Source organism: Vulpes vulpes, chromosome X, assembly GCF_048418805.1.
Source record: "Vulpes vulpes isolate BD-2025 chromosome X, VulVul3, whole genome shotgun sequence".
NCBI classification, from domain to species: Eukaryota; Metazoa; Chordata; class Mammalia; order Carnivora; family Canidae; genus Vulpes; species Vulpes vulpes.
The window spans coordinates 42,189,231-42,216,372 of NC_132796.1; the positions used below are offsets into that span (position 1 = coordinate 42,189,231).

At 51.7% G+C, this 27,142-nt stretch overlaps 1 protein-coding gene across 1 annotated transcript; it reads right to left on the reverse strand.

Moving 5' to 3' along the window:
• Positions 1-423: 423 nt before the first annotated feature.
• Positions 424-24,097, reverse strand: CACNA1F (calcium voltage-gated channel subunit alpha1 F). The gene is made up of 46 exons (XM_072743598.1): positions 23,765-24,097; positions 23,278-23,383; positions 22,911-23,050; positions 22,521-22,663; positions 22,281-22,433; positions 21,702-21,898; positions 21,490-21,593; positions 20,404-20,594; positions 20,041-20,133; positions 19,834-19,927; positions 19,638-19,664; positions 19,326-19,486; positions 18,176-18,401; positions 16,917-17,124; positions 16,699-16,819; positions 16,500-16,581; positions 15,346-15,391; positions 15,108-15,159; positions 14,482-14,635; positions 14,177-14,306; positions 13,909-13,968; positions 13,652-13,758; positions 13,472-13,559; positions 12,934-13,041; positions 12,794-12,846; positions 11,698-11,844; positions 10,792-10,993; positions 10,539-10,697; positions 9,620-9,730; positions 9,272-9,355; positions 8,115-8,243; positions 7,712-7,777; positions 7,361-7,452; positions 6,743-6,902; positions 6,387-6,514; positions 5,997-6,093; positions 5,689-5,791; positions 5,327-5,428; positions 4,807-4,937; positions 4,424-4,561; positions 3,976-4,145; positions 2,079-2,204; positions 1,850-1,977; positions 1,616-1,728; positions 1,019-1,216; positions 424-728 (listed from the first exon to the last, which is right to left on the reverse strand). The coding sequence occupies exons 1-46, from the start codon at positions 24,064-24,066 to the stop codon at positions 498-500; spliced, it is 5,961 nt and encodes a 1,986-aa protein (XP_072599699.1). The 5' UTR covers positions 24,067-24,097; the 3' UTR covers positions 424-497.
• Positions 24,098-27,142: the final 3,045 nt, after the last annotated feature.

Consider the following 27,142-nt stretch of genomic DNA (forward strand, 5'->3'; position numbering starts at 1 on the left):
CTAATTCCAACCTCTAGGCCTTTCTACTGGCAGTACTCTCTACTCTGAGTATTTTTATCCTTTCTATCCTGTCTGTCTGTCTGTCCTTCCTCAGTCTGAGCTGACTGATCCCTTGTGGAATCTCTGACTTTGCCTCACTCCTTATCCAAGCCCCCACACATTCTCTCTCCTCCTCCTTCCTCCATCTCTGTCCGGTCCCCTTCCCCTCCCCCACCACCTCCACTCTGTCTCCAGCTTTTTTTGGCTGCTGCCTCTTCCTCCTCCTCCTCCCTCCTTCACTGACGCTGAATAATCAGGCCTGGCTGTCCTGGTTTCTGGAAATATTCGTGTGTGGGCAGTGGCTCAGGGCTGAAGCAGGGAATGGATGGCTGGGGGCTACTGGGCAGCCCCAGGCCCCAGTGCAAAGACACCAAAATCCAGGACTGTGGTCCATGCCTGTCTTCCTCTGGGGAAGGGAGAGCAGGAGTTTTATTGAGCAGTGGAGGAGGGGTGGGAATTCAGAGGGCATGGACACAGGCCATTTCATCTGCCAGGTCCTCCTCATCAAAGCGAGAGAGGATAGATTCCTCATCACTATACAGTGAGCTGGTCCCCTGTGCCAACAGGTTACTGGCAGCACTGTCCATCTCGTCCAGTGTCAGGCGGCACGCATCTGCAATCTCCTGCTTGGCTAGGGCCACAAAGCGTGGGTCTCGGGCAAAGAGGCCTAGGCCCTCGGAGATGAGCACCTGGGGGCACAGATGGGATCAGAGTTGGCAGAGGGCACAGCATGGAATCAAAGCAGTGTGCACAGAGGAATCAGTGTAGATAGATGCTGCATCATCCATGAAAGTGCGCAGGGGAGTCACTGGGGACAGTGGTGCATATGTCATGGTGAGCAGAAGTTGCAGAGCAAAGGGATAGATAATTACAAGCACAACACAGAGCCAGGGGTGGGGGACCCTTCCCCCTCCTTCCTGAGCTCCCGCTTCCTTCCCATATCCTCCATCCCTCTTGCCCGCATCCCTTCTGGACTCACAGCCTCCACCAGACTGTCAGCACTGCCCCTCTTGCCATGGCTGGAGTCTGAGTGGGTTCCGGGCACATGCAGACAGGTGAAGGTACGCAGCGGACCGCTGGACTTGCCGAGGTATCCCTCCCCTGCTGCGCCCTCCTCCACCAATAACAGTGGGGCATACAGGAGCCGACCCCGTTGAGGAGGGGTTGCCCAAGAACCCTGGACCAGAATAAACAGGGGGATAATGACTGCTGGGTGGGGTATTAGGATCTAGGACTCACCCCTGTGCCTACCTCTTACCACTGCCCACCCCAAACACAACCGGAGTCAAACTGAACACATATAAATCAGACTTGAGTTTACTTAAGAGCATAGAAGGCCTGGGTTTAAATCTGAGCTCTGCCACTGACTGGCTGTGTGATCCTGGGTAAGCCTCTCTGGGCCTCCGCTTCCTCCTCTGTAAACTGGGACTAGCCACAGTACCTGTCTCACCGGTGCCATGAGGATTTTGTGAATTCATACATGCCTCATTCTTCGGAAGACATGTGGTATGTTTGATAAACTCAGCCTAGGCTAACTCCATCCCTCCAGACCTCCGCACCCCATTCCCCACCTCACCTGAGCCCTGCTGGGCCCTGAGTTGCGCCCACGATGATAGGTGCCTGGGATGGGTAAATCCTCACAACTGCCCTGGCGCCGCAGACACTGTATGGTGAAGGAAGGCTTCCGCTCTGGGGGTGGGGGGAGGCATGGAGCGGGGAGGGGGGCGGCAAAGAAAAATGTCAGTGCGACCCCAGCCCTCTGCTCTGCTGGCCCCTGTGGGGGGCCCCCAGGGTCCATGCCTGCTCTCACCTGCAGGCGTGGGGGGCAGTAGACGGCGGCGTGGTGCATTGTGCCCATCAGCATATCTCTGGGGTCTGTGGGGTGGCAAAAGGATGGGGGGTGGGGGAGTCCCTGCCTGCTCATCTAGGTAGGCGAGCCTGTGCAGGAGAGAGAGCTTGGGGTGAGCTCAGGCCTGGGCATGTGCAATGGGGTCCCATTATTCCTGCCCTCCTGCACATGGCTCATGAGGTCATCCTACCTGTCGTGGCCAGAGTCTTTGGTGGGAATTTCCTCTTCCTCCTCCTGATTCTCTTGCTCTTTGGTTCCCTTGGGCTGAGAACTTCCTTCTTCGGGGATGGTGAAAATGAAACCCCCAGAGCTTCTCCTGGGGAAAGTGAAGCAAATTAGACCAGATTCCCCCCAGTATGGGGTCCTGGGGTTCTAGTTCCTTTTTCCATGCCTCATCTCCTACAGAAACTCTGTAGGTTTTTTTTTTTAATTTTTTTTTACAATTTTTTATTTATTTATGATAGTCACAGAGAGAGAGAGAGGCAGAGACACAGGCAGAGGGAGAAGCAGGCTCCATGCACCGGGAGCCTGATGTGGGATTCGATCCCGGGTCTCCAGGATCGCGCCCTGGGCCAAAGGCAGGCGCTAAACCGCTGCGCCACCCAGGGATCCCTGTAGGTTTTGTTTTTAATTGATAAAACTTACATAACATAAAATTAACCTGTCATCATTTTATTTTCTTTATATTTTATCTATCATCTATCTATCTATCTATCTATCTATCTATCTATCTATCTATCATCTATGAGAGAGACTAAGAGAGCACACAAGCCCGGGGAGGAGCAGAGGGTGAGGGAGAGAGAGAATTCCAAGCAGACTCTGCGCTGGGTGCAGAGCCTGAGTTGGGGCTGTATCTCACAACCCCAAGATCATGATTTGAACCAAAATCAAGAGTTGGATGCTTAACTGACTGAGCCACCCAGGTGCCCAACTTGTCATCATTTTATTTTATTTTATTTTATTAATTTTTAAAAGATTTTATTTATTCATGAGAGACACACAGAGAGGGGGCAGAGACACAGGCAGAGGGAGAAGCAGGCTCCACACAGGGAGCCGGATTTGGGACTCGATCCCGCGACTCCAGGATCACGCCCGGGCTGAAGGCGGCGCTAAACCGCTGAACCACCCTGGCTGCCCCTACTTGTCATCATTTTAAAACAAATAAGGGACACCTGGGTGGCTCAGCAGTTGAACGTCTGCCTTTGGCTCAGGTCATGATCCCGGGGTCCTGGGATCCAGTCCCACATCAGGCTCCCTGTAAGGAGCCTGCTTCTCCCTCTGCCTGTGTCTCTGCCTCACTCTCTGTATCTCTCATGAATAAATTTATTTATTTTATTTATTTTTAAAATTTATTTACAAGAGTCACACACACACACACACACACACACAGAGAGAGAGAGAGAGGCAGAGACATAGGCAGAGGGAAAAGCAGGCTCCATGCACCGGGAGCCCGACGTGGGATTCGATCCCGGGTCTCCAGGATCGCGCCCTGAGCCAAAGGCAGGCGCTAAACCTCTGCGTCACCCAGGGATCCCCAATGTATCTCTCATGAATAAATAAATAAAATATTTTTTAAAAGATGAATATGGGCTTTCTTTTAATAGATGTTTCTCATAATAAGGACCCAACATTTAAAAAAATCAAAGTTGGCTTGTTGAAGAGATACCTTCAACACAAAACTAAGGGTGTATTAGGGGAAGTGAGGAGGAGGCCGTAAAAGCTAGGTGTGACTTCATTGCATTCTTTCATTATCCCCATGAGGTAAGTGCTGTCATCATTCCCCTTTTATAGGTGAGAAAATTGAGGACCATGGAAACTAAGTTACTAGCCCAAGATCACTTAGCAAATGGCAAGCCAGGATTTGAACTTAAACTCATTTTGTTCCATGTTATGTGCTTTTTGTATTAAACCTTTGCATTGCTGTTCTCATATGAATCCCTTATTACCCTCTGTTCCCATACGAACCCTTGAATCCCTTCCATCCTTCCCAAATTTCCATTCAAAGGCCCTCTTGCCCCTCAATTACCCCCATGTAGTGGCTAGTCCCTGCCTTCCCTTAGAATTTCCCACCAGACCCTTGACCATACCTGTGGCCATGGGATCCAGCCTGGGGTACACTGGACTGTCTGGAATTGGAAGCCCCCCCATCGTCATCACTGGGACCAAGGGAGAGTGAATCTGGAAGTCTGTCCCCAACAGGCAGAGACACAGAAATCACGGAGCTCCGGCGAGGTGGGGGCTGGGAGCCCATCTGGGCCTGTGGAAGTCACAGGACTGAATGTTACCATTCATGTTCTATCTAAGTCACTTGGTCAGTGACACAAGTCACTTAGAGTTTATTTCCAATGACCTCCTTAGGGGCTGAATCTGGATCTCACCCTCCAACAGTGGATGGTAAGTACCAAATAAACGTTTGCCTGTTGCAGGGGAGCTTCTCTGGGAGCCTCCTCCCCAGAGGCAGTGTCAAAGTTACTTAGGAATTAAGGGTATATTTTTACAATCAAATTCTGTAGGGGAGTGAAAACTTGTCCTCACTTTGTGTGTTTCTGGGTGTTTCTCATCTTCCTCCTCCTCTCCCTCCTGCCCCTCTTCCTCTTTCTCCTCCTCATCTGTGTCACAGGTGAGGGCCTGCCTGATCTCAGGACCCAAGTCGTGTAGGCTCCTCAGACCAGCCTGTGGAGGTAGAAAAATAGGGAAGCAAGGCATTTCAGTGTCTAAACTCCCCTGTTAAAGAGCCTGTTTCCCATGCAGGAGTGTGGGGTGGGGTAAGGGGTCCCTCAGCCACCCCTGACCCTCTGTGAGTCCTGGGGTCTCTGTTTCCTCATCTGTGACATGGGTTCCATGAGATCAAGAGGGCAGTCAGCCTCAGCCACAGTGCTCCCATATACCCCCACCCACCCAGGCCCCTCTCTGAAGACCTGAAGGGCAGAGGAGGTACTGGAGGGGGCCTCGCTCCCTAATAGCCCCTTTTCTTTCCTCCGCCGGAATTTGCGGAAATAGTCCTGGATCAGAAATGTGGCGTAGAATTTGCCCACGGTGACCTCTTCCTCTGGGGGCAAGAGGGAAGAGGCAAGGTCACACAGGGGTCCTCTGTCCCCCCTACCCACAGCATAGACTCCTCTTCGTCCCCTCCCCCATCCAGTGCTTTTTTTTTTTAAAGATTTATTTATTTATTTGAGAGAGAGCACATGAGATAGAGAGCACTGTGAGTACTGAGCAGCGGGGAGCAGCAGAGGGAGAGGGAGAAGCAGGCTCTCCGCTGAGCAGGGAGCCCAATGCAGGGCTTGATCCCAGGACCCTGGGATCACCACCCGAGGTGAAGGCAGGTACTTAACCCACTAAGCCACCCAGGCGCCCCGTCCAGTGCTGGTTTTTGTGATGGTGAGCAATCATTTGACATTTGGGTGGGTTCAAGTAATTGGGGTGGAGCCATCTCACCGTCAGCAGGGGGGATGACTTCATCTAGTAGCTTCTGCTTCATCCGCTTCCAGATCTTTTTGATGACAATCCGCAGCTCCTGATTGGCTTGTTCCAGGTTCCCTGCATCAGGAGAGGATGTGGGGCATGAGCCAATAAGAGGAGCCCTTTCCAGCTCCTTCCCTGTTGGGGAGGGGCTTCAGGAGCTTCTACTGCAGTTACACACCATCCCCATTGAACAGGTGGGAAAACAGGCCTGGAGAAGCCAGTCACTCATTTTGAGGTTCAGAGACAGGAGCTGGGCCCACACTCAATGAGACTAATCCCCAAACTCTCCTCAGGGGCCCTCCCGCTCCTGCCCCTTCCCCATCCCTCCCATGCACCTTCTGTCTTGATCTTCAAGGATGTCCGAACCAGGGCAAAGAGTGTGGCATTGAATGTCACTGTCCCATCTGAGTTGAGGGGCATGTTCATCGCCACAAGCCTCTACACACACCAGAGACATGGAGCCCCCCTTGAGCAAATGCCAGGGATGAAAGCATTGGATGCCCAGGGACAGAAACCTTTGAGGATAAAACCAAACATACCCTCCCCACCCAAGGCAGGGTCCCTGCCCACCCCTGCCATGTGGTGGTGAACAGCCCTCTCACAGGTGGGGGTGTGTGTGCTTGGGGGGAGGAGGTGCACAGACCTTGCAGGCTACTCGGTGTGGGCAGAGCTTCCCAAATCCCAAGGGGGGCTGGATGCGTCTCAGCAGGGCAACCACATCCAGGTGCTTGATGCGGCCCCTGGGGCAGATGGAGGCAGGTGGGAAGCACCGCTGGATTGGAGACATCTCCTCTAGCCCTTTCTGAAGACTCTACCAGCTCAGCACTACCTCCCCCTCACCATCAATACCTCAGAGCCTGCCAGGGAAGAATCCGAGGGCAGTGGGGAAGGAAGATAGAGGACAGAGGCAGTGGGAAAACTGGGGCATCTATTGCCTAGGTAATGGAAGACACAGGTCAGAGGTTCTGGGGGCTGGGCTACTGGGTGGAGCAGTGCACTGTCCCCTGCAATCCCCTGTGGTTACAGGCCATACTTGGCTCCAGGGTCATATTCAGACCAGATCCTCTTGAATTCATCGAGGTGATGGGGGCCCAGGATGGACCAATCTCTGGTTAGATAGTCAAAGTTATCCATGATGACAGCCACAAAGAGATTTATGATCTGTGGGCCAGTGAACAGTGGGGATTAGGTAAAGGGCAGAGCTAGGTATGGGGGGGTTGGTGGGAGGCTGAGGTAAACTTATGGTTACTGGATCACGAGTCCCTGGGTTGATCTCATCAGACCAGCCCTTTTACCTGATCTGAAGGTTTGGGCTTCCCACCTTGTCCCCAGACCCCTCAGGGCCAGCCCCCATGGCAGTGGTGGTGGTTGTGAAAAAACGGTTCTCACCAGGAAGGCACAGAGCATGAAGAAGCTGATAAAATAGGCGATGGCAAAATTGCTACCACAGGTAAACTCCTCGCCAGGGCTGACGTCAGATTCAGGGTCACACCGACTCCCGGGAAGGCTGGCGAGCATTATCTCCTGCCACGCCTCACCGGTGGCACACCTAGGGGTCACATGGGGGGGCCATCCTGGAGGGGAAGCTATGAAGTCATGGCAAGTGGCACTGTGGGGGCTGGAGGGATGAGGCGTTGACCCACTTCTTGCCAGGGGTTGCATATGACACAGATAGATTCCATAAAGTATTTCAATATTTTTGAAGCTGGTGTGGTGATTATGATGACAGTCATGTTCATCAGGTATCCCCATTTTGGTCCCCATTTTACTGGTGGGTCACTAGGGGCTAACAAGAGGATCCATCTTACAGCTAGAAAAAGGATGGCTGAGGGTAGATTATTATACAAGACTCTTCAGATCACAGCCATAAAAGGTCTCAGGTAAAAATGGAGTCCCATGCTGTCCTGTTATTTCTATAGCTCAGGCAGTCTGGGGGCCAACAGGGTATGTGGGCACTCAATGGCATGTTGGGGACCAAGATGACAGTGGAAGGAGGGTAGATGTCACCTGAACAAAAGTAGCACAGCCTGTGGAAAGGTCTGGAAGTTGTTGTTTCGGTTGATCTGTGTGCCATCCTGAAGAGCCACCTTGCCAAACATCTGTGGGTACACAGGGCATGTGTCAGAGGAGTGAGCCCATGCCCCCACAGGTTGTCACTCATTTCACAACTTCTAATACTCAATAGATCCTCACAACCCTGACATGCAGGCACTGCTGATCCCATTTCACAGATGTGCGGACTGATTCAGTGTCATCCAGCTTGTCTTTCAACCCACCACCCCCACTGTAGGTGAATTCCTACCCAACACCCCTCAGCAGAGGAGTGCCTGGGGGATGCTCCCTAGGGTCCCCACTTGCCTGCATTCCAATGACTGCATAAATGAAGAATATCATTGCGATGAGAAGAGCCACATAGGGCAAGGCCTATGGGGGTGGAGAGGAGGATAGATATTTAGGTCCAGACAGAGCACTGTAAGCCCTAGAATGCACTGCTCCCTCAAGAGTGAGCCTGCAGAGAGATGTGGCCCATCCCCAAAGTGCCCACAACTACCAGTGTCTCACAAATGTGGACATGGTATTAAATACAATAGAATAAGGTCAGTAAGGCCAAGGCCTGTTGGGAATTGGGAGCCTAGAAAAACAGAAGTGGTAAATTTCAGACGGTAATGATACACAGGGAGATGTAGTGCTGGGGGTGGTAGAAGGACAGGTTGAGAGGCGTGAGATGGGGGTGGGGGTGGTCAAAGGGATGAGGGTGTACCTGGAAGGACTTGATGAATGTCCAGAGCAATGTGCGGATTCCTTCACCTTTACTGAGAAGCTTGACTAGTCGCATGACTCGGAAGAGGCGAAAGAAAGTGATGGAAATGCGGGAACTGTCCTCAGAGCTCTGAGGTTGGGGGTGTGGTAGGTATGATCAGTCTACATTTGCCACAGCCACCTCCTTATCTCATGTTTTGGACCTCCCAGCCCCCAAATCCCTCAGAACTCAGGCCCCAGGATGGTCAGGGAACATTTCTAGGGACTCTCAGGAAGAAAGGAAGGGAGGGTGGGTATGGAAAGGAGAGAGTTCCTGTTGTAAGGTGGGGACTATTGGGGACTACCTCGCCAAGGTGGCCACCATTCTGAAGGGAGGTATGGCCAAGACAGAGGTGGCAGAGAAGATGATAAGATCACAGGCCCAAATGAACAGGAGAATTGATGTAGCAGATATAGGGAATAATGGATGGTAGAGTAATTATTCAAGGGATGACGGAGAAGGTTATGAGGCAGTGGATCAAGATGATTGTGGGAAAGGTTGGCAATGAGGGTGGAAGGGAAATGAAATAGTACAGGAAGTGATGGAGGAGAGCCAATGGAGCCAATGGAGGAAATGATGGAGCCAGTGGTTTCATGGAGATGATGGAGATTAGAGAACCGATGGAGATATGGAACCAGCAGCATTGTCAGTTGAGGTGACAGAGCCATGTAGTACCCAATGGAAGAGATGATGGAGCCAGTGGTACAGTCAGTGGTGATGACAGCCGTGGAAGACCCAGTGTCGGAGACAATGGAGTCGTTGGAGGAAATGGAGCCAATGAAGTAGAAGAGACAATGGAGCCAAAGTGGTTGGTGGAGATGATGGAGCCAATGAAGGGTGATGTAGAGGAAATGAAGGAGGAATGGAGGAAATAATAGAAATAACAGGAGAGTCATTTTAGGAGACGGAAGAGCCAGAGGATAGGTTACAAATGGAATAAGGGAGTTTGTGGAGGGGGACTTTGGCTAAACCTGACAGGGACTCAGGAGATACAGAGCTAGAATGAGGAGCTTCTTCAAGAATAGGGTGGAGGTAAGCGAGAGGCACCTCTTCATGTGAAAGAAAGTCCTGGGGTTGAGGTGGGGAAAGGCTGGGTTAGTGGAGAGGCCAGTCCTTACGTTGACTTCAGTGACGGCAATGTCCACTACGCTGCCCACTACAATAAGAGCATCAAACGTGTTCCAGGCATCGGTAAAGTAATGCTGTAGGCAGGAAAAAAGTAGAGCCTTGTCCTCTCAGAGCTAGCAAGCTAGTATAGGAGGCCAGTAGTGGTAGGCGACATTGTGGAGGCAGGGCCTGGCTTGGACCACATGATGGGCCTGCATCTGAATCCCTGTCACTCCCTGGTCTCATGAGTCCTTGGTTGCTGCCCCTACCCGCCCCCCCCCCCCAACCTGGAGCTCTGCAATGAACTCCACCCCAAGGAATTCACCCACGGCAGGTTGAATCTAGGGCTAGGGAGGCACCTTGGGTTTGAAGGCGATGATTTTGAGCACCATCTCAATAGTGAAGAGGCCAGTGAAGACCATGTTGAGGATGTCCATGGCATAATTAAAGGGAGCAGTCTGTTCATAGTGCTGGGGGAGAAAGCCAGGGATGAGGACAGAGCCTGAGGCAGAGACCTTGCCACCCACAACCAAATATTTTCTGGCTTGGACAGAGGTGAGATGTGGTAGCACTATGCCTTGGCCAAACCCCTCACATTGTATCCCAATATGGATATTGGGAAGCCCAGCTTGTGATTTCCTAGCTTTCCTCGCAGCTGCTTCTGACAAATGAGACAGAAACAGAAGTCTGCTGCTGGCTGGACAGCTTCCATGAAAACTATTTTTGCTTTCCAATAAAAGGTTCAAATGAGGAGAACCCCCTGGTGCAACCTTCCCTCCTTTTTCCTGCCTTGGATTTGGTTTTGATGTCTGGAGCTGCGGCAGTCATCTTGTGATCATGAAGCAACCACCGTAAGCATGAAAGCCAACTTGTTAAGAATGGTGGAGGAGAAAGAGCCTGGATACCTGATGAACAATGATCAAACAGCCTACCTCTAAACTTCTTGTTATGTGAGGTAGCTACCGTATTTTGTTGACTCCAATATGCACATCTTTTCACATTTACACTCACTGAAAATGGAGTGTATTTCACAATCAATGGCAACTTACAATGCCCATCAGCCATTTCCCCACATTCTTATATCTCTTAAGTCAGGATACAACTTCCAATTATTGGCCTTAGGTTTGAAGAAATGTGGCAAATATTTTTATAGCTTAAGTCTCTGTCAGTTGGGGGTTTTGTTACTTGCAGCTGAAAGCATTCCTAATGGTTCCCAAGGTATTGTGTGGACAGAATAGGATCAGGTGACTGGCAGGGGTCAGGAAGGGGAGCTCAGACCTGCATTGCTAGAGCAACGGTGTTGAGCAGGATGAGCAGGAACATGAGGTACTCGAAGGCAGCAGAGTTCACAGTGGCCCACACACGATATTGATGTGGGTTCTTGGGGATGTAGCGGCGGAGTGGCTGGGCCTTGAGGGCATATTCCACACACTGGCGCTGCATATGGGTGCAGGGCATGAGTGAGCCATGGGATCTCAAGGCAAGGAGGTGGGGAGGGGTTGGAGGCCATGGGTGAGGGGTCAGAGGTCACCTGGTTCTTGTCCAGCTCACAGTTTTGGTATTCCTGCTCGCCCTGGGCACGGAAGGTGATGATGACAAAGCCCACAAAGATGTTCATCATGAAGAATGCAATGATGATGATGTAGACAATGAAGAACACTGAGATCTCCACATGGTAATTATAGATAGGGCCCTTGTCCTCTGCATTTGCATCGATGGCCTTGTACAGTAGACTGGGGAACCAGTGGGGGTAGGTGAGGAGATATCCCAGTCTCCTGAGACCTGACCCCAGAAACCTTATAACAGACACTCCAGAATCCCCTACTTGGCACCCCAAAGGCCTTAAATCCCCTGACCTAAACACCTGGAACCTCCATGCATACTCCAAGTGACCCCCACCTGTCCTCCAAGATCCCCAAATCCCCTTCTTCAGCCACCTAGAGATCCCCATGTAGCTCCCCAGAACTCCCCCACAAGCCAAGCCCCCAAATATTTCTAAATCCTGTCCCATCAATTTGAATTCCTTGCTCCTCTTCCCCAAAGATCTTCAGTTAGTACCCCAAAGACTTGTACAGCTCCTAAGAACTGAATCTCCAGCTCCAGCTCCTCTGAGACCTCCTCCAGTGCCCCTCCACCAGACCTCTACCTGGTCCCCCCTAAATTCTACCCATTCCTCTCTAGACTTCCACCTAGATCCTCAGAGGCCTCTAGCCAATTCCTGGAGACATCCCCTACCCAGTCCCCAAAGCGCCCCCAGCCAACTTCTGGAGGACCCCCACCCACTCCTCTGATATGCCCATCAGTCCCCATAAAACCTTATCCAGTCTCATGAGACCTTTATCACATTCCAAGATACCTTCCCACCCGCCCCCAAGGAGATCCCAGTCTAGAGACTCCTGCCCTGTCCCCTGTCCATCCCCGGGGCCCTGCTCCTCACGCAGGCCAGCCTTCGAAGGTGGAGACAGTGAACAAGGCCATCATGGCTGAGAGGACATTGTCAAAGTTGAAATCGCTGTTGACCCAGAGCCGCTCCCGGACCAGGGGCCGTGATACATCTCCATCGGGGTAGACCAGGAAGGAGCCCCTGTGGATGTTGCAGACAGGCTGGGTGGGTGAGGAGGGATGGGGAGCTGGGGAAATGGGACTGGGGTCTCTAGCATGGAGGCAGCAGGGCATAGTGGTGAGGATGGATAGCCTGGGTTCAAACCCTGATCCCCTGCCCTATTTACTGGCTGGGTGACCTTGGGCATTTAACCTCTCTGTGCTTTAGTTTTCCTCATCTATGAAATAAGGATATTAACAGAACATATTTCCCCGGGGTACCGGGATCGAGTCCTGCATCAGGCTCCTTGCAGGGAGCCTGCTTCTCCCTCTGCCTATGTTTCTGTCTCTCTCTCTCTCTTTCTCTGTGTCTCTCATGAATAAATACACAAAATCTTTTTTTTTTTTTGAGTGATTTTTTTTTTTTTTAATGATAGTTACAGAGAGAGAGAGAGAGAGGCAGAGACACAGGCAGAGGGAGAAGCAGGCTCCATGCCCTGGGAGCCAGACGTGGGATTCGATCTGGGGTCTCCAGGATCGCGCCCTGGGCCAAAGGCAGGCGCCAAACCGCTGCGCCACCCAGGGATCCCAATACACAAAATCTTAAAAAAAAAAAAAAAAGATGGAATCCTGGGACTAGGTGGCAGTGGCTGTGGGTGGGTGGGGGGTGTTTAGGGATTTCCGAGGGGTTTGAAGTAGAATGTGGGTAACTCTGGAGAATGTGGAGAGGGGTTTTGGGGAGGTATTGGGGGATCTCTTAGGGCTTAGTGAGATCTGAGGACTCTGTAGCTCTTGGGAAAGTTCTGGGGGTTTATCATGGGACCTTGGGGGAATTCATGGGGTTTTGGGGTCCTCAGTAAAAACTGAAGGAGTCTCTGTAGTTTTTAGGAGGAACGTCTAAGGGTTCTAGGGGCCTTGGTGAAATCTAGGGGCCCCTTTGGCCTTTGGGAGGGGTCCCAAGCTCCAAGAAGGGCAGGGTTTTAGGCACTCACTTGCATTCTTGTGGGGTGTGTTTGGCTTCATCGGTGCAACTGTAGAATTTCCCCTGTAGGGAGGATATTTGTCAGGCAGATCTCCCCCTTACTCTCCACCTTGACCCATACCCGGACATCCCTTCGGTGTTTCCTCTCACCTTGAAGAGCTGCACGCCAATGCAGGCAAACATGAATTGCAGGAGTGTGGTCACAATCATGATATTCCCAATGGTCCGGATAGCCACAAACACACATTGCACCACATGCTGCAAGCACCCACAAATATGGCTAAAGAAACTGCATGCCACAGCAGCCAGGGGGTAGGGGTTCTGGGTGTAGATGGGGCTCAGGGACTTGGGCTGGGGACATCTGGTTATGGATCAGGGATGGGTGGTCAAAGATACAGGCCCAGGGCCATGTGGGCACCAACCAGGAATAAGTGTTTACCAAGAAGGGATATGTGGTCATATTTCAGGAACTTGAATCAGAGAAATGTGGCCTTTGATAAGGAATTTATAGTCACTTGGATGGAACATAGGTCAGGCCATACAATCAGTGGTCAGGGAGGTGTGGTTACATGTTGGGCCCAGGCTCTGTGGTCATGCATCCATGCAAATGGCCAGTCTGATTAGAGGTCCTGGCCCTAGGAGTGGGGCAGGGGCATGGGTCCTGTGGGTTTGGGTGGGGTTGGGTTACCTTGAGTCCCTTGGCCCTGTTGATGGCTCGGAGAGGCCTCAGGACTCGGAGTACCCTCAGAATCTTCACCACTGAGATGGCGCTGGAGCTGGGGAAGGGTCAGTACTCAGGCTCTGGCCCAGGCTTGGCCTCTGTCCTGGGAGGAATAGAGTGGGGGAGGAGGTGGGGAGAGTCACTCACTGGATGCCAAAGGAGATGAGGGATACACTGACCACCAGCAGATCCAATAGATTGAACCAGCTACGGCAGAAGGAGCCTCGATGCAGGAAGGCCCCAAATACTGTCATCTGGGGGAGGGGTAGAAGGACATCAGGCTAGACTCCAGGTGTGGGCATAGAGAGGGGAGGAAGGTATGGAAACAGGAAAGGTGGGCTGTAGGGATGGGGGCAGAGTGGGTTGGGGCAACTGGGGGTATGGCTGGGAGGCCTATTTGTTACCTTTAGTAGAATCTCCACAGTGAAAATAGAGGTGAAAGCATAATCAAAATACCCCAGAATCTGGGGGGGGGGTGAGAAATAGGGGAAGCCATTGAGTCATAGCTGAGGGGACTCCTTGGGGGTGTGGGTGTATATGTGTGTGTATGTGTGTGTGTGCTCACACCTCTCTGTAAGTTTTGCTGTCCCCCTCTCCTTCCCTCCCTCTCTTTCCTCCTCCCTCTCCTCCTGCCCCTGGGAGTGTCCCCCTAGCCCCCTGCCAAAGGCTCACATGGTTGCGGAAGGAGTGGGCTCGGATGGGGTCCTCAGCGGCCAAGGACACACTGCTGAGGATGATGAATACCAGAATAAGATTGGTGAAGATATGATGGTGGATGAGGGTATGGCAGGCCTTCCTCAGCCTGGGGAGTGGGGAATGGGCTGCGGTCAGAACCCAGGACCAGGGAGTTGAGTGGGAGAGCCCAAGGGATACAGCTCAGCCTCTGTTGCATCAGGCCATGCTCGCTGCCAGAGCTTTGGCTGCTCCCCGGGCCTCCACCTGCCCCAGCCCCTCCTGCACCCACTCCCAGCACTCACGGGTTGGTTTGGCTGAGACAGAAGAAGGCGCTGCCCTCAGGGATGGGTACCACCTTCTCCTTGGGTACAACTTCCTGCAGGAGTTCCACATGCCCTGCACCCCCTTCCTCCTCTTCCTCCTCCTCCTCCTCCTCTTCCTCTTCTTCCTCCATGCCTGGCATCAGAAGAAGATCAAAAGACAGACAATTCATTGGAAAACGTATGTACAGCACCTAGAACAGTGCTTGTCACATGGAAAATTCTTCCCATCTCCCTGCTAGAATGTCAGCTCCTTGGAGAAGGGATTTTAGTCTGTTTGGTTCACTGTTGTGTCTCTGGCACTTAGAACAGTGCCTGGGACACTGCAGAAGCTCAGGAAATGTCTGCTGAGTGAATACCACCATCCTTGCAGTCCACTATACACTATTTTACAATAAAGGCTCTGAGAAGTTCTGCGGTAAAACAAAAGTCACTTCTTTTCTTTAAATCTCAACATCCCAAATGTTGCTGGCCACACACCAAGCCCCTTACTTTCAAGATGATTTCAGAAAAGGCTTCTCAAGAGAGGAGGATTTCAGGGGTCAAGAGCTCTGCCTGGGTGCCATCTCTAAGGTCCAACACCTTCTCCACCCGGCCCTGCCACTTGCCTGCTCCTTCATTCTTTCTGCCCTCCTCTTCCTCATTCTCCCCACCAGCCACCTGGGGACAAAAGTATGGGGGTCACCGATGGTAGGGGAGACGCTATAGGATGGACCCAGGGGAGGCAAGGAAGGAGCGCAGTAATGGAGGAATGCACAGGCAGAGTATGGGGGTTAAAGACACACACATACAGACAGGTATGGGTGGTAATGCGAGGTGTAGACAGTGATCAGGCTTCTAACTCACCAACACTCCATTTTCTTGTGGGACAGCCCCCTCAGTGCTCTTCTCCCTGTTGGAGGAAAGGGGAGTGATTGCTAAGGAGCACAGCAGATAGGTGAGGCTGAGGGGGGTCAATGCAGTCAGAACAGACCTTTCTGAGGTCCCATGGAAACTCCCTGCTTCTGCCCTCATCCTCACAATCTGTTCTTTTCACAGCAGCCAAAAGGATCCTGTTAAATCTTAAGTCTGGCACATTTTTCGTCTGCTCACACCTCTCCCATGGCTCCCACTCACTCAGAGCAAAAACCAAAGTCCTTACCATAGCCCAGAACGCCCCCAATATGGCCTCACTGTTCCCCCATTTGAGCTCACCTCCTACCACTCTCTTCCTTGCTTACCCCACTCCAGACTCACTGGTTTCCTTGGTATTTTTTTGGATGCACTGAATGTGCACCTCAGGACCTTTGCACTTGCTCTCCCCTTGTCTTGAGCACTCTTCTTCCAGATATTTTCTTTTTTTTTTTTTTAAAAAAAAAGATTTTATTTATTTATTCATGAGAGACATACACACAGAGAGAGAGGCAAAGACACAGGCAGAGGGAGAAGCAGGCTACATGCAGGAAGCCTGACATGGGACTGGATCCGGGTCTCCAGGATCACGCCCTGGACTGAAGGCGGCACTAAACTGCTGAGCCACCCGGGCTGCCCCCTCCAAATATTTTCATGGCTCACTCTTTCACTTCATTTGGGTGTCTGCTCAACTGTCACCTCTGAATAATGGCCTTCCTCGACTGCCCTAACCAAAGTAGCAACTCTCATTTCTCTCTATTCTTTTATTCCATTTTCTATTATCAATTATTAACATATATTTAAATTAAATTATGTTATACATTCATTTGTTTATATTTTGCTTGCCTCCCTCAACTAGAATGCTATCTTCATGAGGGCAAGGGCTCTGTCTACCTTGACCATTGTTGTCTCCTCTGTGTCTAGAACATGGCCTGGCACAAAATAGGTGATCAAGAAATACACATTGAATGAATGAGGACCGACAGAATGGATCTAGGGATATGGGTTGCCAGGGTGACCAAGGCATCTCTGGTGGGGTGGGGTGTATGTGTGGGGACCAAGTCAGGGATCCCAGAGAGAGACTGTCTTGGGGGCAGGGCCAGACGTACTTGCCCTTGTCCTTGGGAGTGCCTGTATCTCCGCTGGCCAGGTTATCCACAGCTATGGCGAGAAACACGTTCAAAAGGATGTCTGGAGCTGAGCTCAGGGTGCAAAGAATGGAGAAGCAGCCTGCCTGTGGACTGCCCACATCCCCTTATCCACCCCTCCATCCTACCACCACCCAGCCTCCCAAAGCTCCAAGGATACAGTTGCCACAGATGAAAAGGATGATAAAATAGACACACACTAGCATTCCTGGGAAGAAGGGGCCACCATAGGCCATGATGCCATCATACATGACCACGTTCCAATCCTCACCTGTCAGGATCTGGGGTAGGAGTTCACCGTGAAGCTCTTTGGACCCTCCCACCCTACGGTTCCTCCTCCCTGCCTGGCCCACCTATCCCATGGCCTCCAGACTCCACCTGAAAGACAGTGAGGAGGGCCTGAGGGAAGGTATCAAAGGTGCTCCGCTTGGTGTGGGTCTGGTCAAAGTTGAACTTGCCCCCAAACAGCTGCATGCCAAGCAGGGAGAAGATGATGATGAAGAGGAAGAGGAGAAGCAGCAACGATGCGATGGATTTCATTGAATTGAGCAGGGATGCCACTAAATTGCTCAGAGATGCCCAGTGCCTGCAGCAGAGATGGAGGAGGCAGGGTTGACATGTCCAGTGGTGGGTGAGTCAGGAGCCAGGGCAGGACTCCAGCTTGCAATGCACTGGGCGTGGGCTGGGTTAAAATGAACTTTGGAGTTGGGTTGAGGCAAAAATGCAATGTGAGGGGAAGGTTGAGTTTGGAGTTAGGATTGGAATTAAAGGTGTAATGAGAGATGAAGTCAGGATAGAGGGTATATGGAAGTTGATGAAGCTAGAATTGGGTTTCAGGTTGGGAGTATTTGGAGTTAGATACCTGAGTTGGGGAAAAGGTTGTGGTTGAGAGTTGGGATAGAAGAGGGGGTAGGGATGAGATTGGGTCTGAGTCTGGGGTTGGAGCTGGAGATAGGCTGTTGGTTAGGAGTTAGGGACATGGGATTGTGGTTAGTGATGGAGATGGGCTGCAAGTTAGGGATGAGATTGGAGATGGGGTTGACTTTGGGATTTGGTGTTGGGGCTGTAGATGAGCTTGCATATGATGAGTGGCTAGGGGTTGGGGTTAGAGACGGTGTAATGGTTGGGGATGAGTATGGAGGTGAATTCAGAGATGGGGCTGGGAATACTGTTTGAGCTGGAGTTGAGTTTGAGGAAGGGGATGGAAATAGAGTAGACACCCTCCACAATGGCTTTTAATCACTAGGCAGGGGGCGCCTGGGTGGCTCAGATTTTGGCTCAGGTTGTGATCTCAGGGTCAGAAGATCGAGCCCCAAGTCAGATTCTGGGCTGGGCATGGAGCCTGCTTAAGATTTTCTCTCTTTCCCTCTCCCTCTGCCCCCCTTACCCCCACTCGTACTCTCTCTCTCTCTTTCTCCCTCTAAAAAAATAATCTCCATGAGGTGGGAATTTGTGTCTGTTTGATTCCTGCTGTTTCTCCAGAGCCTGGAGAAACAGCAGGAATCAAAGGGTGCGTGGCACGCAGTAGGCACTCAGTGGATATTTGCCAAATGAATAGTGATACAGATAGTCACTGGAGCTGGGGAGAGGGATGCTAGGGCTGTGCTTGGGGCCCAATCCTCCCCCACCCCACGCACCTAGTGACCTTAAAGATCCTGAGGAGGCGCACACATCGGAGCACTGAGATGCCCAGGGGCTGCATGGCGCCCACCTCCACCAGGGTGGTCTCCAGGATCCCCCCACAGACCACGAAGCAGTCAAAGCGGTTGAAGAAGGAAGAAACATAGACAGAAGGACCCAGACCGTACAACTTGAGGAGCATCTCCACCGTGAACAGACAGAGCAACACCTTGTTGGCATACTCTGTGAGAAGAGGGGCAGAGGTGACTGAACTGGCCAATTTCCTTGGTGAGGTGTAAGGAGGTAGGGGCCATGGGGCAATCTGGGGTAGCTGGCATTGGGCCAGACGCAGCTGGTGGTAAGGCTACGGTTAGGGGTTGGGGTGAGTTTGTAGGTCAGAGTGGATGAGGTTTTGAGGGGCTTGGAACCAGGGTGAGGGGCAGAATCAGGGTGGGGGCCTCAGTCAGTCTCTATGAGTCCAGGAAAACACCCCTTCACAGGTAGTGTCAGAGTTTGGGGTTTAGTTGGGACTGAGGCTGGTTTGAGGCTTGGGGTCAGAAGAGTGTTCAGTATTCAGGTTGGGGTTGAGATCAAAACGAATAATAGTAAGAGCTAACACTTATAAAAGGTTAGCTTTATGTGGACCAAGCCATGTCTGAAGCACTTTTCACCTGAACTAATTCAATCTTTCCAAATACCCCAGGAAGTGGGTATGATTATTAGCCCCATTTTGGAGACAGGAAACTGAGACATGGAAGGGTTTAACCTGTCCAGACAGCGTGGAGTTAAGATTCCTGACTCTGGGGCCACCTGCCTGGGTTTGCCACTCGCTAGCCGAGTCTTGGGATTAATCATTTAATTCTTCAGTTCCTTGGTGCTCAGTACTCTGTGCCTTAGTACTTGATTCACATAAGATTTTTGGTCAAGAGTAACTGAGTTAGTACATGTAAAGTGCTGACAACAGAGCTTGATGCACAGAGCAAATGCTACATCATTGTAAGCCACAGGGTGGGATGGGACAGGCTAAGGTTTCTGCATTTGTTAGGGCAGGAAAGCAATGTCCAGGGGGTCTGAGGAACTCTAGAGATCCTGGATTTGGGCTTCTGGGGTGGAGGGAATTGGGGGCTGGGGAAGAGGCCTGGCAGTCGGGGCATGGGGACAGCGCACCCTGGATCTGGGTAAGCCACATGGGTTGGCCATGGTGCTCTGAGGCTATGGTCAGCGTGTTGAGGAAGACGAGCAGCAGCACAGCCCAGTAGCAGGCGGTGGACTTCACAGCCCGCCGGCAGCGTGCCCGGAGTCCTCGGTTGACTTGGCGGAGGCGGCGGCTGGGGGGGGGCAGGGGAGTTCACTGGCTGAAGTCACCCACCTAAGCCATGGTGGGGGGCTCAGGTAGGGTAGCCCAGGGGTCATGGGGGCCTTGGAGGTGGGGCTTACAAAGTCATGGGGCCCCAGAGTCCCATAACTTTCTCAACTCACCAGACCCTGGTTTTCATGATCTTGTTTCTGGAAAAGAGGATGAAAGGTAGGTGTCATAAGGGACAAAAGGGCACAATCAGTGGCTGGGGTTGGCGGTCAAGGGCTGGGGTCAAGGTTAGAAAGTAAAATAAGGAGTCGGGTCAGGGTCTGGACTGGGTTCTGGGCTGGTTAGAGGCCAAGGGCTGGGGGTGCTCACAGGCAGCGTGTACAACTGGCCAGAGCCCCCTCCTCCTCTTCCTCATCGCCTGGCATCTCTGCCATTGAACCGGTGTCACTGGCTGGGAGGCTGGCTGTGGGCAGGATGCGAAAAGAGGTCAGTATGTGAAGACCCCAGGGTTCTAGCCTTGGCTTTCTCCTCTGTCTACCCATCCTACCCCCCTCCTCAACCTGGATGGGCCCCCACCATGGCTGCTGGTGGAGTGTGTGGAGCGGGTGGAGTGACTGAACCAGCGCAGATGTCCACGTCTCCTGGTGGTCAGATCTGCCAGCTGTGGCCCTGGGGACAGGGAGGACATCTGAGGAGCATGGCCTGAGGCTGGGTTAGGGCCATGTCGGGGGAATGTGGTGGGGGCGGGGCTGCTATTTGGAGTCCTTGTTTTGGGTACAGTCTGGGAAGGGTACTTGAGTCTGGGTCTGGTCCTGTGTCCTAGGCTGGAACTGGGGGGACTGGGTGTCCAGGCATTGCCGGTGGGGGTGGGGTCTCAGGAGGGTAGCCCACATCTGAGGCAGCAGGGAGCAAGGAATGGGCCAGACTGGGGTTGCCTACGGTGGCCGGCCCGGCCCTCTTCAGCCATAGAACCAAAGTTGCCGTCGGTTGAGGGGTCTTCGAGGTCCAGCTCCTCTGCCTGCGTGATCCAGTCCAGGTAGCCCCGCAGGTCCTCCTCCAACTGCTGCTTCTCCCGCAGCTTCTGGAAATCCCCTCGTGCTTTGGCCTTCTCCCTTTCCTTGGAGAACTCCCTGGAGGAGGAAGATGGAGAACCACCCTGTCTCCCTTGCCTTTACCATTCCAGCCCCACTGGGCTCCTTGCCGTTCTCTGAATATGTCCAGCACATGCTAGCTTTGCACAGCTGGTTCCCCTTGCTTGGAACACTCCACACAGCCCGTGCTCTCATCTCTTTCACATTTCTACTCAGATAACACCTTCTCGAGGAGGGGTGTCCTGATTGTCCCTATTTATAATTGCAAGAGTTGCCCATTTCTATCTTTAACCTTGCTTCCCCCCCACACAGCACGTATTCCACATAAAATACCACATATGTGGGGCGCCTGGGTGGCTCAGCGGTTGAGCATCTGCCTTTGGCTCAGGGCATGATCCTGGGGTCCTGGGATCAAGTTCCAGTTCGAGCTCCCCGCAGGGAGCCTGCTTCTCCCTCTGCCTAGGTCTCTGCCTCTCTCTCTGTGTCTCTCATGAATAAATGTTAAAAATCTTTAAAAATCCATACACACTACATATGTGAAGTGCCCAGCTGGCTCAGTCAGTAGAGCATGTAACTCTTAATCTCAGGGCTGTGAGTTCAAGTCCCACATTCGGCATGGAGCCCACTTAAAATAAGGAAAAATTAAAAAACCCACCACATACATGTGTGTAGGTGCATGTATCCACAACCTATTGTGTATATTGCTATTATCTGTCTCTCCCCATCAGAACATAATATCCAAGAAGACAGAGATTTTTGTCTTTTATTTCATTCCTAGAATGGTGCCTTGCACACAGTAGATGCTCAATGTCGACTAACCAAATGAAGGGGCACTTCAGATGGGTGCTGAAAGATGCCTAGGGGTTTGCTAGGAACAACAAAAAAATGAGACGGGCTGAAGGGCGGTATGGGGAGAGGTGTCTAGGCTCCTCACCCACTCAGGACACCAAGCACAAGGTTGAGGACGAAGAAGGACCCGAAGATGACGAGACTCACGAAATATACCCAGGGCAGCTCATACCCCATGGCGTCCTGCATCTAGGGAGAGAGGGAACATGCGTCTCTCAGGATATGCAGACACTCTCGCCTGAGCTTAGGAGGCAAGGCAGGGGCAGTCTCGCACCATGTGCGGGTCGTCCACCTCACCCAGTAGAGCACGTCGGTCCAGCCTTCCATGGTGACGCACTGGAAGACCGTGAGCATGGCGAAGAAGAAGTTGTCGAAGTTGGTGATGCCTCCGTTGGGCCCTGCCCAGCGCCCCCGGCACTCGGTCTGGTTCAGCGTGCACGCTCGCCCTGAGCCCGAAGACGCACAGGGCGACGGGTCCTCCTCGGCTTCCATGTCTGCGGGAAGACTGGAGCTCCGGGTTCTGAGGCTCGCCCACCCACAGTCACCGCTACACTGGAGCCCCGCCCATCTGGTAAGTTCAACTCTGGGTTGATTTAGAGATTTTTCTAAATCAAGGGCCGGGTAGGGCCTTGGCCTGTCGGGGGAGTCTTGCGATGGGGCGGAGCTATTGGCAAAGGGGTGGCCGTAGTTCGGGATTGAGGACAGAATCTTGAATAAAGGGGTAGCACGCGTTATTCTGGGGGTGGAGCCTGAGCCTGGGGGTGGAGTCTTGTGGATTTGAGTGGGTTTTTATGAGAACAAGGTGGGGGCCTAGGAACCGGTGGAGGTGGTGAGGGTCGGGGGGGGTCCTGGCTCTGGAGGGGTGGAATGGCTGACCAGATCCCAGGAAGTAACATGTCTTGTGCATGCGTCCAAGGAACAGCTCGAGTCCGATGATGGCATAGATGATGATGACGAAGAGCACTAGCAGTGCAATGTGCAGTAGCGGCACCAGCGCCTTCATGATGGAATTGAGCACTATGTGCAGGCCTGTAGGGACAGAGAGGGAGGTGGGCCTATCCCACCCCTCTCCTGTGCCCTTCCCCCACCTCCAACCTCCCAGGGCGTGCCACTCACTTGGCACCCCAGATACCAGCCTCAGTGGCCGCAGCACCCGAAATGCCCTCAACGCCTTCACATCGAAGCCCCCCGGCTTCCCTCCGGTATGCGGGGTGTCCCCCGGCCGACCAGGGCCCTGCTCCAGTAGCACGCTGAACAGCCTGATGGGGTAGCACGGGATGAGAAGGCCGAGGTCGACCCTTGCGACCTCCCTCCACCCCTCCCTTCTCAGAAAAGCACAAGTCCCTGTAACTGGAAATGCGAATATATTTAAAACATGTTAACAATTCCTGATTCTGGCTGCCAAATGGGACCCGGAGGAAGTGGACATTTCCCCCGCATCCCAAACTCAGCGGGCCTGGGGTAGGAAGTTGCACCAAGGTGGGAGTGTCCCCTGTAGACGCGCACCCGACCACAACGATGATGAAGTCAAGTAGGTTCCAGCCGTTGCGGATGTAGGCGCTGGGATGGAGCACCAGCCCATAGGCCACGATCTTGAGCACGGTTTCCACAGTGAAAATCACCAGGAATACATACTCCACTTGCTCCTGAGGGCGGAGCCAGGGGTGGGGCGGAAGAGTAGGGGGTTAATTGGGGGTGGGGCTTGAGGGGGGCTGGGGAAGGGAAGCATAGTGGGGATCTAGGGTGAGGCTCCATGGGAGAGGGTCTTGTGGGTCAGCGAGGAGGGGGGATGGGGGGAGCTTAAAGGGTTGTGGTGTGGTTCTATTGGGGCTGTATCTGGCTGGGGGCAGCAGGGGTGGAGGATGAGCCTCACCAGGTTGTGGTTAGCAGTGTTGGAGTCATCCTCTGGGAAGGGGATGTAGACCCCCAGGGCTACACAGTTGGCAAAGATGGTCAGCAGGATGAGGATGTCAAAGGGCCTCAAGTGGACAGTCAAGGACCCAGGCAGATAGGCATCAGGATCTCCGCATTCCCTTGGGGCTCTCCCCACCCAGTGCTGATGGTTGACCCAAGGCAACCAGCCTCGGCATTCCCAACCCCTGCTCCGATCAAGGCTTTGACTTTGAACCCCTTAGAAACCTTAGCTATCCCCAACTCTAGCCTTGATTTCTTCCTTAACTCCTGACACTCCTCCTTTCCCCAGTGACCTTCACCTTTCTCAACTCACCCTCTAATCCAGTTCTTGACTCTTGGTCCCTAGTGACTTCAGCCTTCCTCCATTCCAGCCCTGACCCAATCCTTGACTCTTGGTGCCCTGGTGACCCTCACCCCTGAGCCCTGCCCCTGGCCTTCCAGGATGCTTCCACTCCACAATGCTGATGCAGGACTGCCGCAGCGGGTTGGCCAGAGTGAGGCAGAAGAGCGCCCGGGGTGACCGTTGGGCACTGGCCACTGCCACCGTCTTGTGCTTATTGTGCTGAGTTCTTCGCTTAGGGGTCTCTGGGCCCACGGCCCCGCTGATTTCTTCGCCCCCTGATGCTGGAGGCCCAGGGCACAGCCCCCATTCAGGCCCAGGGCCTGTCCCATTGACTGGGCTGGGCTCTGGGGTGGTGTCTGTGTGGAGAAACCAAGTCAGGGAGGGACGGGGTATTGGGGCAATCATGATTGCCTCCTTCCTGATCCCATCCCTGTGTCTGGGGGAAGGAGAGAAGAGTATGTAAAATTAGGGAGAGTCGGGGGTGCCTGAGTTAAGAATTGAGGGTAAGACTTGGTGTTGTAATTGATTGGGGGGTAGAGTTTTTGGAGAAGGGAGGGTGAGATTACATGTCCAAGTAAAAGAGGCTTTGCTGTTAGACTTGATAGGGAGTTTAAATTGGCACTGAGTGGGATGAAGTTTATAGCTGGAGGCAAATTTAGGGTTAAATTAGAGTGGTGGACTTCTGGATTGGATTTCAATACAGGTAGGAGTGGAGTGTGTGAGTTGGGATTAGAATTAGGATCAAGGTTAGGGTTAAAGTTAAGTTTCGATGGGCCCTGAATTTGACCCTGGGGTTTTCAGCTAAGGCCATTCCTAATTCCTGTGGCTTTGTTCCAGCCTCTGAGGGGCAGTAGGTCGGCTTGCTTAAGATCCCCAGGGTTAGAGGAAACAAGCTGTCTGAATTTTTATTTCTGTCTGAATTTAAATCCTGACTCAACCACTTGGTAGCTGTGTGTAGCCTTGGGAAAATTATGTAACCTCTCTGAGTCTCAATTTCCTTATCTGTGAAATGGAATCATAAGAGTACCTATGTTTAGAGTTGTGAGGATTGTGAGTTCAGCATTCAGAATAATGTCTGGCACAGAGTATTATTCCCATTTTGCAGGTGAGGAAATTGATGCCAAAAGGGAGGTTAAGTGATTTGATGAAGTAGCTGAATTGGGATTCAAATCTATGTAGCCTCTGACTCCAAGCCTTCATGACTTACTACCACCATCAAATGTGTTCATTCTCTCTCTCTCTCTCTCTCTCTCTCTCTCTCTCCCTTAAAAATTTATCTGTGCTCTTTCTGGGAAGTCAGAGACCTACTTATAACAGTATTGATATCTAGAAGTTGGGGTTGAAGTTAGGTGAATTTAGAGCTCATAGTAAGAGCTGTATCTACATTGGGCTTTAGACTCTAATGGGGGTTTGCCTTCTGGTTGGTAAGGTTTGTGTTAGGATTAAGCTTGGGGCTGGCTTTGGAATTGGGCTTGGGGTGGGCACTAGGATGGAGGTTGGGGCCAGGATTAGGGTTGAGATTCAGTTGGGAACTAAAGCTGTGGATGGGGCTGGGAGGCCATAGGGGCAGGGTCTGGGTAGGCTGAGCATCAGGGTTCAGGTGGCAGTAAGGCTATATTTGGTGCTGGCTGGAATGGAAACAAGGCGATATGGTTCTGGTCCCCGGTGACTCTCCAGGGGTGGGGTCCCGTTGGGCAGTAGATGGGTCAGAGGGACAGAGGGTAGAGCAGAGCCTAGGCTTGCTCCAAGGGTCTGCAAGGGTGGAAAGCTGCTCTCACCTTTCCCGCCATCAGATGCCGACATCCTCCTTTCGAGGTTGAAGAGCCATCTGCACATAGCCCCCCTCTCTTCCCCCAGCTTTAGGGAGATTAAGGTCACAGGGAGGGGCCATAGCAGGGTTGGATGGGACAGTGAGTAAGGGCAAAGATGGGACATTTATGGGCTAGATCCTGGCAACAGAAAAGGCACTGATTTTTAAAAAATATTTTTATAAAATATATACCAGTACCAGTCAGTCAGAAATTAAAATAAGGAGATCCCTGGGTGGCTCAATGGTTTAGCACCTGCCTTCAGCCCAGGGTGTGATCCTGGGGTCCTGGGATCGAATCCCACGTCGAGCTTCCTGCATGGAGCGTGCTTCTCCTTCTGCCTGTGTCTCTGCCTCTCTCTCTGTCTCTCATGAAAAATAAATAAAAATCTTTTTATTTTTTAAAAATATTTTATTTATTCATAAGAGACACACAGAGAGAAGCAGGCTCCCCACAAGGAGCCCGATGTGGGACTTGATCCCAGATCCCAGGATCAGGACCTGAGCCAAAGGCAGACGCTCAACCGCTGAGCCACCCAGGGATCCCAATAAAATCTTTAAAAAAAATAAATAAAATCTTAAAAAAAGAAATTAAAATAAGAAAAATGATATCATTTCCCAATAGTATCTGAAGTTTGAAGTACATAAAAATAGACCTAACATACGTATGTGCAAGATCTCCATGGAAAAAAATGATCAAATATTATCAAGTGATTTAAAGGGAACCTAACTAAATGGAAAGATAAGTTTACTAATAGAAATGGTCAATGTTGTGAAAATGCCAATTCTTCCCAAAGTGATTTAGAGATTCAATGCAGTCCCAAACGAAATCCTGAAAGATTTTTCCATGGAATTTGACAAATTGATTCTAAAATGTATATTGATATACAAAGGACCTAGAAAAGCCAAAATCCTTTAAAAAAACAAGATGGGAAGGTATTCCAGACCAGATATCAAGGCGCGTTATAAAGCTACAGTAATTAAGAACAGAAAAGAGTTCAGAAAATGAGCCCCACATATATGTACACATGATTTATTTATGATAAACATGGCACTACTAAGCAGTGGAGACAGGGTAGTCTTTTTAATGAAATGGTGGTCAATTGAATGTCCTGTGTAATTATTCTTTGGAGTGTACACAGATGTGTAACATTAAAAGAAAACATTTATGGAATGCATGAATACTAGTGACTACAATTTACATAGTGCTTTCCTACTGTACTATGTGTCCGGTATATAGTAACAAGGTTTTACACAAATTGTTTTAATCCTCGCAGCAGGTATATTCATAGTTCCATTTTACAGATGAGGAAACTAAGACGCAGGGAAGTTATGTAACCTGCCCACGGTTGCACCTTTAACTAGTTGAGCTAAAGACTTTAGCTAAAAAGCTGAGACGCAACCGAAGCCGCTTTATGCTAAAGCCCTTGCCCTTACATTACGGAAGATGAATGCAAGATGAATGCCGCCTTAAATGAATGAGTCAGGAAGCCGCTCTCTGGCCGGTCCCTTTTCTACCAATGCGCGCGCGCGTACACACACACACACACACACACACACACACACACACACACACACACACACACTCGCGTGCGCGCTCAAAATATATTTCTATGCCCCCTCTGATGAACCCACTGGACTGCAAGCGGAAGAACTACAACTCCCAATAGCCAC